The 12,690-nt window shown below is 50.2% G+C and overlaps 1 protein-coding gene across 5 annotated transcripts in view; it reads right to left on the reverse strand.

The window, feature by feature from the left end:
• Window positions 1–12,690, reverse strand: part of PBX1 (PBX homeobox 1) — a 277,953-nt gene that overhangs the window by 55,990 nt on the left and 209,273 nt on the right. For all 5 annotated transcript variants that reach the window (XM_004751432.3, XM_004751431.3, XM_013055543.2 and 2 more), the window contains one exon: window positions 199–443. In XM_004751432.3, coding sequence (XP_004751489.1) covers window positions 199–443 — 245 coding nt within the window. The remainder of the gene's footprint in view (window positions 1–198; window positions 444–12,690) is intronic.

A 12,690-nucleotide genomic window follows, 5' to 3' on the forward strand; every position in this document is an offset into this window, starting at 1 on the left:
CAAGTTAAGTTTTTCAAACGCCCTTATGGCTGGGGTGCCTAGGGAAGACTGAAGACTCGGCGGCCTCCCGTACGGCCAGGGGCTTGGTGCAGAAACACAGAGGTTGGTCCTAGGAGCTCTGCAAGCCCCCAGGGCCCATGGCTCTTCGGCCTCCTTCCTAAAGGGCCGGGATGCCCGACGCCCCATGGCCGCGGTTACCTGCTCGTACTTCTCCAGCTCCGTGTGGTAGATCTGTCTGATCTGGGACAGCTTGGCTCTGTAGTCGGAGTGCTCCACTGAGTTGTCCGAGCCCGCGCCCCCCGAAGCTGCTGCCGCTGCCGCTGCTGCCGCTGAGCCACCGCCCTTCTCGGGGCCTGCCACCCCCTCCGCCAGCAGCATGTTGTCCAGTCGCATCAGCTGGGGGTCTGTTGGCTCCTCCTCCTGGGCTCCCCGGATACTCAAGACTGCAGGGGGACACAGAGGAGGGGAGGGTTAATGGTAACCCACATGAGCATGTGCAGCAAACAAAAAGCAATGTCGTGTCACTGGTGCAGCGAATGACCAAAGGGCTTGACATGTGGGAGGTGTACAAGGGGCGAAGGGCCGGGCCAGGGGGACTGGGGGGAGAGAAGGCAAAGAGAGGCTGGCTTGGTTCCAGAAGTGCATGATGCTCCACTTAGGACAGCTACCCAGAACGGCCCAATTCCTGGAGGCAGACAGTGGAGGGGAACGGGGGCTGGGAGTCGGTGTTTCACAGGGACAGTTTCCCATAGGCAAGAGGAGTGCTGAGTACATTTAATGTCATTGAACTATACCCAAGACATGAAAATCAGGTTAACTGATAACTCGTATTATGCAGGTATTACCACAAGAAATTTCAAAGATGCAAAAAATTAATAGAGCAGAAAAGAATTTTCACATTCATCCCCAAACTGCCAAATTTTTAATTCAAGGCAAGACATTTCCTTCTTTGTTTCTAATTTTAGATTTCTGTGAGTTTGTGGTTTTATACTCATTAACTTTGTACTACTTGATCAGCCCAAGTTTTCAATTCCAAAATGACCTACGCCACGTGAACCCATTTGTTTGGACCGGAATCTTGAGACCTTTCTCCTAGACCAGCACGGAGAGTAGAAAAAGTTTAAAACAGCAAGAAGATCTATTATATGTCAGTTATTCTTCAAGAAAAAATAAAACAAAATAAGCAAATAAAAGAGCAGGAAGACAGACTGGCCATCAAGTGGCGATGTTTTCCTCTGGACACTGAGATCTCTTCATTCTGGGTGACGACTATCCTATTGGAAAAGGATGGGGGGTGAGGGGGGACTAGACAAGCTATTTCAGGTATTCAGAGAAATTATGTAGGATGGAGACTTCAATCAATGATATGGCTGCTTTTTATTAAAACTCCATGGCCATCTGGGTCGGGGGGAGGGGGGTTGGGACAGAAAGAGATCAAGTGTTTTAGTAAAATCAGCAGAAGAGCTAGGCAGTCTCTTTTTACTACCGTCATACAACCTGCTATAAAATAAATCACTCATCTAAACCCAGTTTAGCTGTCAGCAGCCAAGTCTTTGTTGAGAGGGAACACGAGAAGAATTTCCAATTAAAAAAAAAATTGAAAAAAATTGGGGGTAAGGTAGGAGAAAGGAGGGAAGTGATCCCAGGCAGGGGAGAAGGAGCCACGGACAGGGACGGGGACGGCAGGGCGCGCCTCAACAACCGAGAATCAAGAGCTGTTTCCAGGTGGGGTGCATTTGGGGAGCCCCAGGAGGTGCTGCCCATTCTAGTTGTCTCCTGAGCCCTCGCACGACAGCCCCACACGGGCGTGACCATGACCTTGAGACGAGGGACGCCGAGATGTTCGGGGCGTCCCATCACGTACAATACCAACAGAACCACTTGCTCCTGTCCTTCCATCAGGCATGACAAGAACCAACCTTGAGCGTTGTTCAGAAGGATATCCCAATTCCTGTGCTGTGGGGGACCCTGCAAATGGCTTTCATGAAACAGCAGACAGCCAAGCGGCCCGGGAGCCACATGGGCCAGGAGTGGCGGCGAGGGGCAGAGATGAAAGGCACCAGGAGAAAAGCAGTGAAGTGAGGATGGGGAGGGGTGCCGGGCGGGTCGGGGGAAGGTGGCTGGCCGGGGAGGAAAGAAGGAAGCCCGCACCTGAACACAAACATGGAACGCCTCTGGATTCAGACTCCTCTCCGCTCACACCCGTGTCCTGAATATTGTGCCCGCCTAAAATAAAATCGCATATCGGTGATAGCCTTGTGGAGGTTTGTGTTGGGGACATCTTTCCAGTGAAATCCTTCTTTCAGGAGACGCACTGGGATGTTGCCCCTCGGACAGGCTTTGGGTAACATTTAGTCATGTTATTCTGTGCCTTGAATTCATTTACCCAAACCTCCAAAGTCCTCTGAAGAACCTACCACCACTCACAGAGGGTCCCTTAAGAAAATAATTCAATGCTCTACCCATTTCCTGAATCAGAGAACTCTCCAGTCCTTAAAGGTGCAGAAAATAATGGGACCACCTGACCACCTGGCAGTGGAGCCCAGAAGCTCCTCCTTCCTCACCTCTACGGGTGACAACCCAACATTCGTGTGTGGGGTCTTCTGGGTGTTTCTCCACTGAATTTTATTTAGTGAATTTTAATTGCTTTATCAACAAAAACATTTAGGGGTCATTTCAAAGATTCACCTCCGGGCTATTCTTTCTTTTTTTTTTTTTTTTAAAGATTTTATTTATTTATTTGCCAGAGACAGAGGGAGAGAGAGCGAGCGAGCACAGACAAAGAGGCAGGCAGAGGCAGAGGGAGAAGCAGGCTCCCCGCCGAGCAAGGAGCCCGATGTGGGACTCGATCCCAGGACCCTGGGATCATGACCTGAGCCGAAGGCAGCTGCTTAACCAACTGAGCCACCCAGGCGTCCCCGTCCGGGCTATTCTTTATAAACAAATGTAATTATTCCACTTTAGCTTGGTCATTAAATAAACTGTGCAAAATTCTACTCTCTAATCTGCTCTACTGAATCTTGTGTTTCATATCCTCCACAAGGTGCTGAACACTCTAGGGGAGCAGACCCCCCAAAGCGGAGAAGAAACTGCCACCTTCCCCCCAACCCCAATGCTGAGCCAGTGGAAATGCCTCCAAGTGCGTCCTCCTGGTCCTTCCATAACCAAGCCTCTGTGTATGTGAAACATCTTATAATAATGTCTGGTCTCAACGAAGGTGGCAAAGAGAGAAAGAGACTGGATCTGTCATCCCCCCAGGGCCAGCCTAAGATTCATTCATTCTGAGAGAAGTAGGAGACGCAGAGATAGGCACCCACAGACCACAGTGCTGGCCCAGTTCCCTCCAGGCGCTGTGCTGGTAACCATGGGCCTTTCCTTCCAAGAATATGTTCCCCCTTGCAGAACCCCAGAGCTTCAGCTACCCCTCCCCTTCACCTTTTCTTTCCAACCATCAGTGAGATGCACAGACCACCCATGCCAACTCTGCACACCCATCTCATTAACATTTTGTGGGGCTTGCAATCTAACTGGTTTTGAATAAAATAAGAAAGAAAATTGCTGAGACTAGCAAAGAATGCTAAAAGTTATGCTGCAGGCCCCTCACCCCCCCAGGCAAGTTTAGGACAGTCAGAGAGCACAAAGCATTCCCTACACGGACTGTTTTCCCCCACCCACATATTAAAGGGCACATTTAGTTAAGGAGGAAAAAAAAAATAGTGCAAGTATTAACACTCCACTTAGCTTTTCTATCATTTTTAAATCCTGTAAGCAAATACTCTTTAAAAAGAAATTTGGATTTAATTAGATTTAATAAAATTGGTTTCCAAATGTGGCCAGTAAGAAACCGGTATGACAGAGTACGACACACCTTAACGTATATGACGCTTGCATTTATACTCGGAGCTCAGGGCGTAGAAATCGGTCCCGGACTAGAGACCTGATGGAGAGAGAAGAGTGTAAAGGCGGGGGGAGGGGAGGGTGGGGGAGGAGCAGTCCTCTCCGAGTTACAGTCTTTAAATTATCCTGAAATCAGGGGCGCCTGGGTGGCTCAGTGGGTTAAAGCTTCTGCCTTCAGCTCAGGTCATGATCCCAGGGTCCTGGGATGGAGCCCCACAACAGGCTCTCTGCTCAGCGGGGAGCCCGCTTCCCTTCCTCTCTCTCTGCCTGCCTCTCTGCCTGCTAGTGATCTCTGTCTGTCAAATAAATACATAAAAATCTTTAAATCATACTGAAATCATTATAAAAAGAAAACAATTCAGAATATGTCAGAATCCCCTGCTATATATAATATATATAAACACACATATATATCATGTGTACATATATAGTGTGTATATGTGTATATATAACATGTACATATAGTCTGTACACATATAGTATGTGCCTATATGACATATATGTGTTATATATAATATGTGCATATATAACATTTATATATATATATATATAGGATGTATGTGTATATATATATGTAGCACGTGTATATATACAGAAACAATACAAACATATAAAAGAGAACATTTTCATCTTCTACATCACATAGAAGATTCTGGTTCTGAGGGTCTTGGGCAGTGTCTGTGCACTTGCAGGAGGCATGGGTGGACCCATCTACCGCCTGCACTTTATTTCTGCCCAGAAGGAGAATCCGCATGAACCATTATAAAAACGGGTGTTGGGAATCATGGACACGGAAACTGTCTGGCGAGTCGACTCCAAAAAAAAAAAAAAAAAAAAAAGCCCTCCAACATTAAATAAATAAATGAAAAGGGTGATATGTCTAAGCAGAACTGATGCTACCTATTTACTGCTCGAAGCCAGCACCCTGGTGTGCAGGAGACAAAATGATTATTTAAAAGCCCCTTTTTATCTCTGTGGCACCATGCAAGACTCAAATGAACCTTTCGCCAGGACACCAGAGATGTTAACACTCATCCTCCAAGATCCAATTTCCACCAGCGGAGCTGTTACCTAATCCAGCAACCATCACATATGATCAGGTTTCTGCCTCCCTGACGGGCGCCCCGTGCGCTCCCCTCCCTCCCCCCCGCCCCCGGACTCCCCAGTCCAGCAGCTTTCACTGAACCAGGTTTTAAAGGGCCAAGCCCCCTGTTTATGGCCGTGTGCACCAGGTTTAGCAGTCAGGAGTCAGGGCTGGACACGTCCACTGCCAGAAAATGTCATCAGCCGCAGTGGGCTTGCTATCCAGAGGGCTTGCCCAACGTGGTCCTTAACCCTTTGGTGATGACTGTCAAAGGAGGAGTCAGTCTCCTTCTCAACCATCTACCCCCTCGTGCATGAGGCCCGTCAAGGCAGGTGAGTGATTTATGTAGAAACTGTCACAGCCCTTTGAAAAGCATCTGATGTCGCATCTACCTCGCTGCCGTGGCTGGCTGGGGGCGGCGGGGAGAGGGGGGTTAATTCAAGGAGACTGTCACAGCGCTGTCAGAGCTGCTCTCACAACTGGTCTCCTGCTGTTTCTTCTTCCTTTATTTTTCTTCAGAGAAGAAGAAAAACAAGCCAAACCCAAAGGCATATTCAAGATCACTGGCAGGAGGGCTGTGGGCTGGTTTTTGGTCCTTGCCTGAACGGCGCGGATCCCAGGCAGCTCCAGCCGAGGCCCGCTAGAGGGCACTCTTCCTTCACCGAGGACCGGTGCTGCAGGGAGGGTCTGGCCGCTTCCAGTCCCCAGGTTAGGGGTGGGCAAGAGGTCCCCGCTTCCATGCAACTTCCACTGAGGGGCAGGTGGGGGGGGGCAGAGCTACAGAGAGGGCTGCCTTCAGACTGGACAGCAGTCCAGGGAGAGATAGAGACACAGGTGGTTTGAGAAAGAGCATGAGGTGGTCCCCAGGACGGATGCCCTCACACTCTCGGGCCAATGTCTTTGCTTGAACTTAAGCCCCACACAGGCTGTTCCATTGTCCGTGGGCTGGTCTTCACCACCCATGACCGGGAGGACCGTCAGGAGAGAGGAACCTTCCCGGGCTCACCCCAAGGCTGCTCTGCCGTCTGCGTTGGGCCAGAGCTCTGGAGAGAAGTGTGGGACGCAGATGCGCTGCGCTTGCCTTTTTAGAAATAGAGGCAACTGCCTGCCTCCTGAAAATATCAGTCACCCCTCGCCTTTGCTCATGAAGTACTCGTGTGCCCTGAATTCTGTCGCCTTATAAAACATGAAGGCCAAACCTCAGAGCAGAAGATGACAAAGGCAAGGTGACAGCAAAGTAACATTCCCGAAGTCAAAGCAAATGGGACAGAGGCAAGACTAGAACTCAGGTCTTGGATATTTTATTCTTGACAACATTAGGGTTCCACCTCTTCGTTCTTGACAACGTTAGGACTCAGCTTTCACAGAGGGTGGCTAAGCAGGTGTGACATCAAAATGGGGTGTCACCCACCAGGTCTTTCGATGCGCAGATGGCGAGAAGACAAGAGACGCGTCCGGGAAGGCAGGGAGGGCTTCTCACGGACTTCTTAATTTTCTTTAAATTCCTCCAAATCGGATCCTCGTCAGATACCTCTTCCTGCTAATGGCTCCGCAGCAGAGTCGCTGGGCCATGTGACATGTGACGGAGTGCCCCTCTTCTCTCTCAGCCAGAGAAATCCACTTACCACAGTCCTGTCCTGTTTCAGGTTTCAGCTCAGCACTCCCCTCCACGAAACCTTACCTAGTAACAGCCCCAAACGAGCTCCCACACCTCTGGGCCACCAGAACCCGTGCTGTCCACACCACGGCCACGGCGCATCACAGCACACCTCAGGTCACACCCGCCGGCTTGCCAGCAAGGCCGTGAGCTCCTGAAAGGCAGCGAGGACCCGTCCTGCATCTGCGGATCCCCCAGATGGCCTCCCCAGCCTCTGGCACTAGGCGCCTATTCAAGCGTTTCTTCATATGCAAAAAGAGTGAAGGAGGGAAAGACAGGGACGGTGTGACCCCAAGTCCTGTGCCTCAGCACACCCTTAGGGAGGCAGTGGGTCCCCATGTGCCCCTCCCCTAGAGGCCAGTGACAGGCTGGAGCCCGGCCAACACGCTACTGGAGAGAAGGCCTTCTCCTCGGCCACCGCTGTCATTCCCACCTCAAAAACCTGCCTTTTCAAATCGAACAGTTCCAAACAGGCAAATCTACGCTGTCATTTTAAGCCGGAGCCCGCAGGACCCATCACCCGGGGGTGTCCCCAGAAAGCCAACACTGTCCGTGGTGAAGGCTCTGGGTGCCGTGGAGAGCTTGGCAAATGACGGGCACCGGGAAGGATTCTTGGAAGGCCCGAGAGCAGTGCCCAGGGAAGGGGCCGGACACAGGATGCTGACCCCAAACGAGGCCTCGGAGGAATGGTCGGACCAGGTACATCACTGACCAAGCCCCGGCAAGGCGCCAGGAATGAGGTGGATGCTGGGACCTCCAGATGAACGAGCCACGGGCTCTGGCTTCGTGAAGCCCAGCGGTTGTCCTCCTCTGGTCCCCTCGCACACAGGATGCCACAGCCTTGAGGGCCTGGGGTACAAAGTTGCCAGGGAACACGGCCGGCGCCAAAAACTATCAGCTGACACGTGTCCTCTCCCCTCCGGCAGGTTCATTTTGTTTCCCACAAGCCCAAACACACCTGCAACCCAGAAACTCCTCAGCTTGAGCTGGGAAACGACTATGACATAATTTGATTCTTCGACACCAAACGGGGGACCGCGGTCCCGCGCAAGTGGCTTGAGGCTCAGACTAGAGTATCCTGGGGCTCTTCATTCCTAATTCTTAACCCCTCGCTGGTTTCACGGAAAAGCTTAATTTTTTAAAAAGATTTTTAAAAAACATTTTAAAAGATTTAAAAAAGATTTTTGTTTTAAAGACTTATTTGAGGGAGAGAAACATAGAGGGAGAGAACAAGTGAGGAGAGGGAGAGAGAGGCAGAAGCAGCTCCCCACTGAGCAGAGAGCCTGATGAGGAACTCGATCCCAGGACCCTGGGATCATGCCCTGGGCCCAAGACAGATGCTTAACCTACTGAGCCACCCAGGCATCCTGGAAAAGTTTATTTTTGTGCATCTTTAAGAGTTTGCCCATCAAACAAATAGAAATGATGAACAATTCAATGCTCTCAATGTTCCAGACCAGAAGGGCTGTGGGTCAAGGGGGGGTTAAGACCCTCCAAGATCGGGTGCTGTCGTCTTGACATTACAGTTCTCCTGGGGCAGGCTTGTCAGATGAGAAATCTGAGCTCCTGAAACCCTCAGGTGCTGGAAGCCACACTGGGACTCTGTGCCGCGTCCAGGTCTCAGCCCTTCAGAAGCAGAAGCCCTTCCCGAAGGCAGGACTCCAAGTCTGGCGTCGCTTTAAGGGCCACCATGGATTGAGCTACAAAAATAAGATATCCTGGGAGCCTTTCATGCCTCCTGGGTTGCTAGGCAGGTGAGCCAAGCGAGGGGACGTCAGGCCGTCAGTCTGTCCGCAGCAAGATTTGGAGGCCCCTCAAGTACACAGTCCCTCGCACACCTCCAGGCACGGTGCTGGGCTCCCGCAGACAATGAGACGCGCTCGGGCTCCTCCCGTGTAGCCAAGAGCCACCACATGTGCAGGGCCTCGAGTGAGGTTTGTGGGTGGGGGGTGAAAATAAAAGTATAGGACGCTCTTGAGATGATTTTAAAGTTTGTGTTTTGGTGGATGTTTTCGGGTTTGCTTTAGAGAAACACATCACGCCTTTCTTCTCTGTCTCTGGGCTGGGCTTCGGCGGCTCTGGTCACATGCATTCTCTCCTTCTCAGGCGATGCTTGGGCACCGGTCCCATTCACACGTCCCTTGCCTGGCACGCTGGGCCTCCCTGGACCAACCGGCAGAAGAGAGGCTCATGTGCCAGGCGGCAGGCTCCTGCCTTTCTGGAGGGGTGCCGGCTGCCTGCGAGAGGGGCTTTCGTCCTTCAGAGCTCAGCCTGGACGGCCGCTCGGGGAACCCCGCGGCCTGGAGAGTTGCTGCCGAAGCCGGGAGGGGGACGGGGCCTCACCCTGGCTTCGGCCTCAGGCGGCCACGCCTGGCGGTGTAAGGGGAGGCGGGGCGGGGGGGGGGGCTCGGTCTGTGAGGCCCACACCGCACGTGGTCACCCACAACGCGAAAGATGGTCTCCCAAGCCAGACCTAAAAAGCATGAAAAACGGAAGCCTGGGGTTGGTGGCCTGCAGTATGTTCCCGGGAGATGGAAGTTTCTCTACAACGGTGGTTTCTAAAAGAGGTGCCCAATGAGAAAGTGAGAAATGTCTCAATAGCCTCCTGCCTTAAGACGAGAATGTTCTGAAGCCTGGGGTGGCGAACACATTCTCTGCTCCGTTGCGAGTGCTAATACACAAAAGATTTCCTTGCCCTTCGTATTTTCATGGCCCCAGAATGGGGGAGGCCGGGCCAGGCCTCTCTTCCGCGAGCTCCAGTGGCACGGCACAAAGGAAGAACTCTGGTACAAAGCCAGGCACAAGACCCCCACCACTGTGGCCTCCCTTAAGCTCAGTGTCTTTACCACCCAATAGCCAAGAATAATACCAAATACACCTTAATCCTTGTTGAAGATGAAATACGGTCATTTTTTAATAGAAGCACTTATCCGTGCTCCGTAACTGGTAGGTTTTCAACTATGGGCTAAACCTCCATCAATCCCACCGAAAAAGGTCCCTTTGGGAAGATTAAGAAAGCAAGACAGATTTGGAATTAAGAGTTTGGTTTCCGGGGCACATGGTCTCAGGGTCCTGGGATCGAGCCCTGCATCGGGCTTTCTGCTCAGCGGGGAGTCTGCTTCTCCTTCTCTCTCTGCCTGACTCTCTGCCTGCTTGTGATCTCTGTCTGTCAAATAAATAAATTAAATTAAAAAAAAAAAAAAGAGTTTGGTTTCTGTTGTCTTAGGAATCAGCAACTCAGAAGGAATCAGGATAAGTCAATGAGGGCACAGATACACACACGCACGTGTTCTCCACCTCGCCGTCCGGGATTTCCAGGCAAGCTCATGCTCACGCCCTCATAGGCCAGGACATCGATCCTCAGCCAACAGAATAAATTCCAAATGTCTGTCCTCGCTACCCGCTCCCTTCATGCTGCTTTACTACTATTCTTCTCCCAAGCACGTTAAGAATCGTGCTTCCTCAAAAGCCTGGAGTGTCCCCCACACACAGAGGCCCTGACGTCAATCTTCCTGAGTCGGGAAGCCTCAAGTCTCCCTGACCTGGCGGAGCTCGCTCGGGAGAGCTCGGTCCTTCTAGAGGCAGAAACACCCTTGTGGGAACCACGTAGCTCTGAGGCCGTCTCAACCTGTGTCCTACAAGCCAGCCTGGAGGCATCTTTCCCATAAATGCTTCCCATTTCCACTAAAGAATACATAACCAAAGAGAGTAAAGACTATCCACCATCAAGGTTTGAGCAAGCCCATTTCAGTTTCAACTTTTGGGTGGGATTCAGACCTCAAAATCATCGTTTCTCCGCTGGGACACTGAGGAACCCCACACTCAAAATGTTAAAATAACCAGATGTTGCCGCGTTTCTGTCCTGTGTGGTCTTACCATCGGGACATCATTTCGCTGTCTTAGGACCATGAGGCCTTTCTAGTTCCTGGTGACAAGTGGGATTTTCTTGCCTGAATTTACAAACGCAATCACGGCTAAACTTTTTTTTCCCCTCCAACCTTTCAAACACTTTTCTCAGAATTTAGTGTGAAATAAAGAACATTCTGTTCTCACACAGAGTCCTTCCTAGTTTTTGAGAACCACGAATAATTCAAAGGCAGGGTTTCTAATGCAAGGTGCTACTGACCTTAGGGGCCTTTACACAAGATCGTAATGATTCAGTCTTAACCCGCTCCAGGATTATTTCAAACTCCACCGATCACAGCACACAGGTACTAACAGTGTGTCCTTGCCCTGCTGGAGTCAGCTCCCACCTCTGCCAGATCAACGCCATCGACCCAAGTGTACACCGCAAGGACAAAAGGAACATGACATCATGGAGGACAAGCCACAGATTCCAGCAGGGTAGACACAGGCTCTGGAATCAAGAAACGAGGTGCAACAGGGGACGCCTGGGTGGCTTAGTCGGTTGGGCGTCCAAGTCTTGATTTTGACTCAGGTCACATCATATGGTCATGGAATAGAGCCCTGTGTCGGGGTCCCTGATTAGTGGGGAGTCTGCTTGGGATCCTCTCTACTTTTCTCTTTGTCCCTCTCCCTACTCATTCTCTCTCTCTAAAATAAATTGATTTTTTTAAAAAAAGAGGGGTGCCTGGGTAGCTCAGTTGGTCAAGCATCCGACTCCTGGTTCGGGCTCAGGTCATGAGCTCAGGGTCACGAGATCCAGCCCCAGGTTGGGTTCCACACTCAGTGCAGAGTCTGCTTGGGATTTTCTCCATCTCCTTCTGCGTCTCCCCCTTCCCTGCTTAATGTGATTTCACTCGTGCATGCTCGGTTTCTCTCTCTCTCTCAAATAAATAAATAAGCAAACAAAAAAATCTTTTTTTTTTTTTTTTTTTTTAAAAAGGAAAGAAATGAGCACAACAGTCTAGTTCACTCCATCCCTTCGGCCTCTTTCATGCCATCCTTCTGCTTCTCTCTCCATGACAAACATGATTCCTTTCACCCTATAAAGATGATGGGAAGTTGAAGTGTGAGAAAGAAAAAGACAAGAGAAAGGGACTTGAACAAGACAAGAGAAAGGGACTCCCTAAAGCTCGGATTACCATTTCCACTTCAACTACCACCGATGATGAGATCATTTCACATAAATGTGCATGCTGACTATGCTAATATTATTTCAAGATATGGACATGATGGAGCACGTATCCATCTCCCATATGGGACCTGGGAGCAGGGTTACCTGGGGAAGGAATCAGCAAAGACTGCTGGCACAAAGACAAAGGAACAGTTTAATCTGCCTATTTCTTCCAATATATTCCTCTCTGTAGAAACAGGACATTGACTTTTTACTTGCGTTCATGGCCACTGAGAGGAAAGACACTTCCCAGCTTCCCTTGCAGCTAGATGTGTTCATGTCTGAGGTGACAAAATTCTAGTGATAAATGAGTTGAGGTAGGATATAAAACTTCTTGAAATGTCCTTAAAAAGAAGGAATGTCTTTCTCATCCATTTCTCTGTTCCTTCTGTTAGCTAGCACATGAATGTAATGGCTGGAGCTCCAGCAGCCACTTCGGGCCATGAACTGGCTGGGGAATGGAAGCCACATTAGGAAGAGAAAACAGAAGCTACCACACTCTATAGAGATCAGCCTGGATGGTCACCTTTGGACCATATGAAAACAAGGAGAAATAAATTTATATTTTGTTTAAGTTAGTTATTTTGGGTTTGGGGGTTTTTGTTTTTGGCAGGCTAGTCAACAAGAGCTATTACGAAGGAGGAGTAGGAAGAGAAAGAACAATAGCAACTCTGCAAGCAGGATGATTGCATGCTGGTTAGTGTGTTAGAGAGAAAATTACAAAGGGGCAAATTTAAGACCTAGAAGCAAGTCACAGAAAAGCCTGAATAGTTACCATGGGGAGTTTCTTCCTGCAAAAGGAGAAGGTTTAGAACAGATAGAAAGAGGATGGATCATTAGAGGGCCTCTTGGAGAGCTGCCCTGGCTAACGAGCAGAGGTGGGAGAAGATCCAGGAAGTCTGGGGCGAAGGGGCAGGAGAAGGAGATGCCTCCTAGTCAGGGTGTTGGGGGGCCTGCAGCCTAGACCGGGGAAGA

Source organism: Mustela putorius, unplaced genomic scaffold (assembly GCF_011764305.1).
Source record: "Mustela putorius furo isolate JIRA1106 unplaced genomic scaffold, ASM1176430v1.1 tig00000508_pilon_pilon_pilon, whole genome shotgun sequence".
Taxonomy (NCBI): Eukaryota; Metazoa; Chordata; class Mammalia; order Carnivora; family Mustelidae; genus Mustela; species Mustela putorius.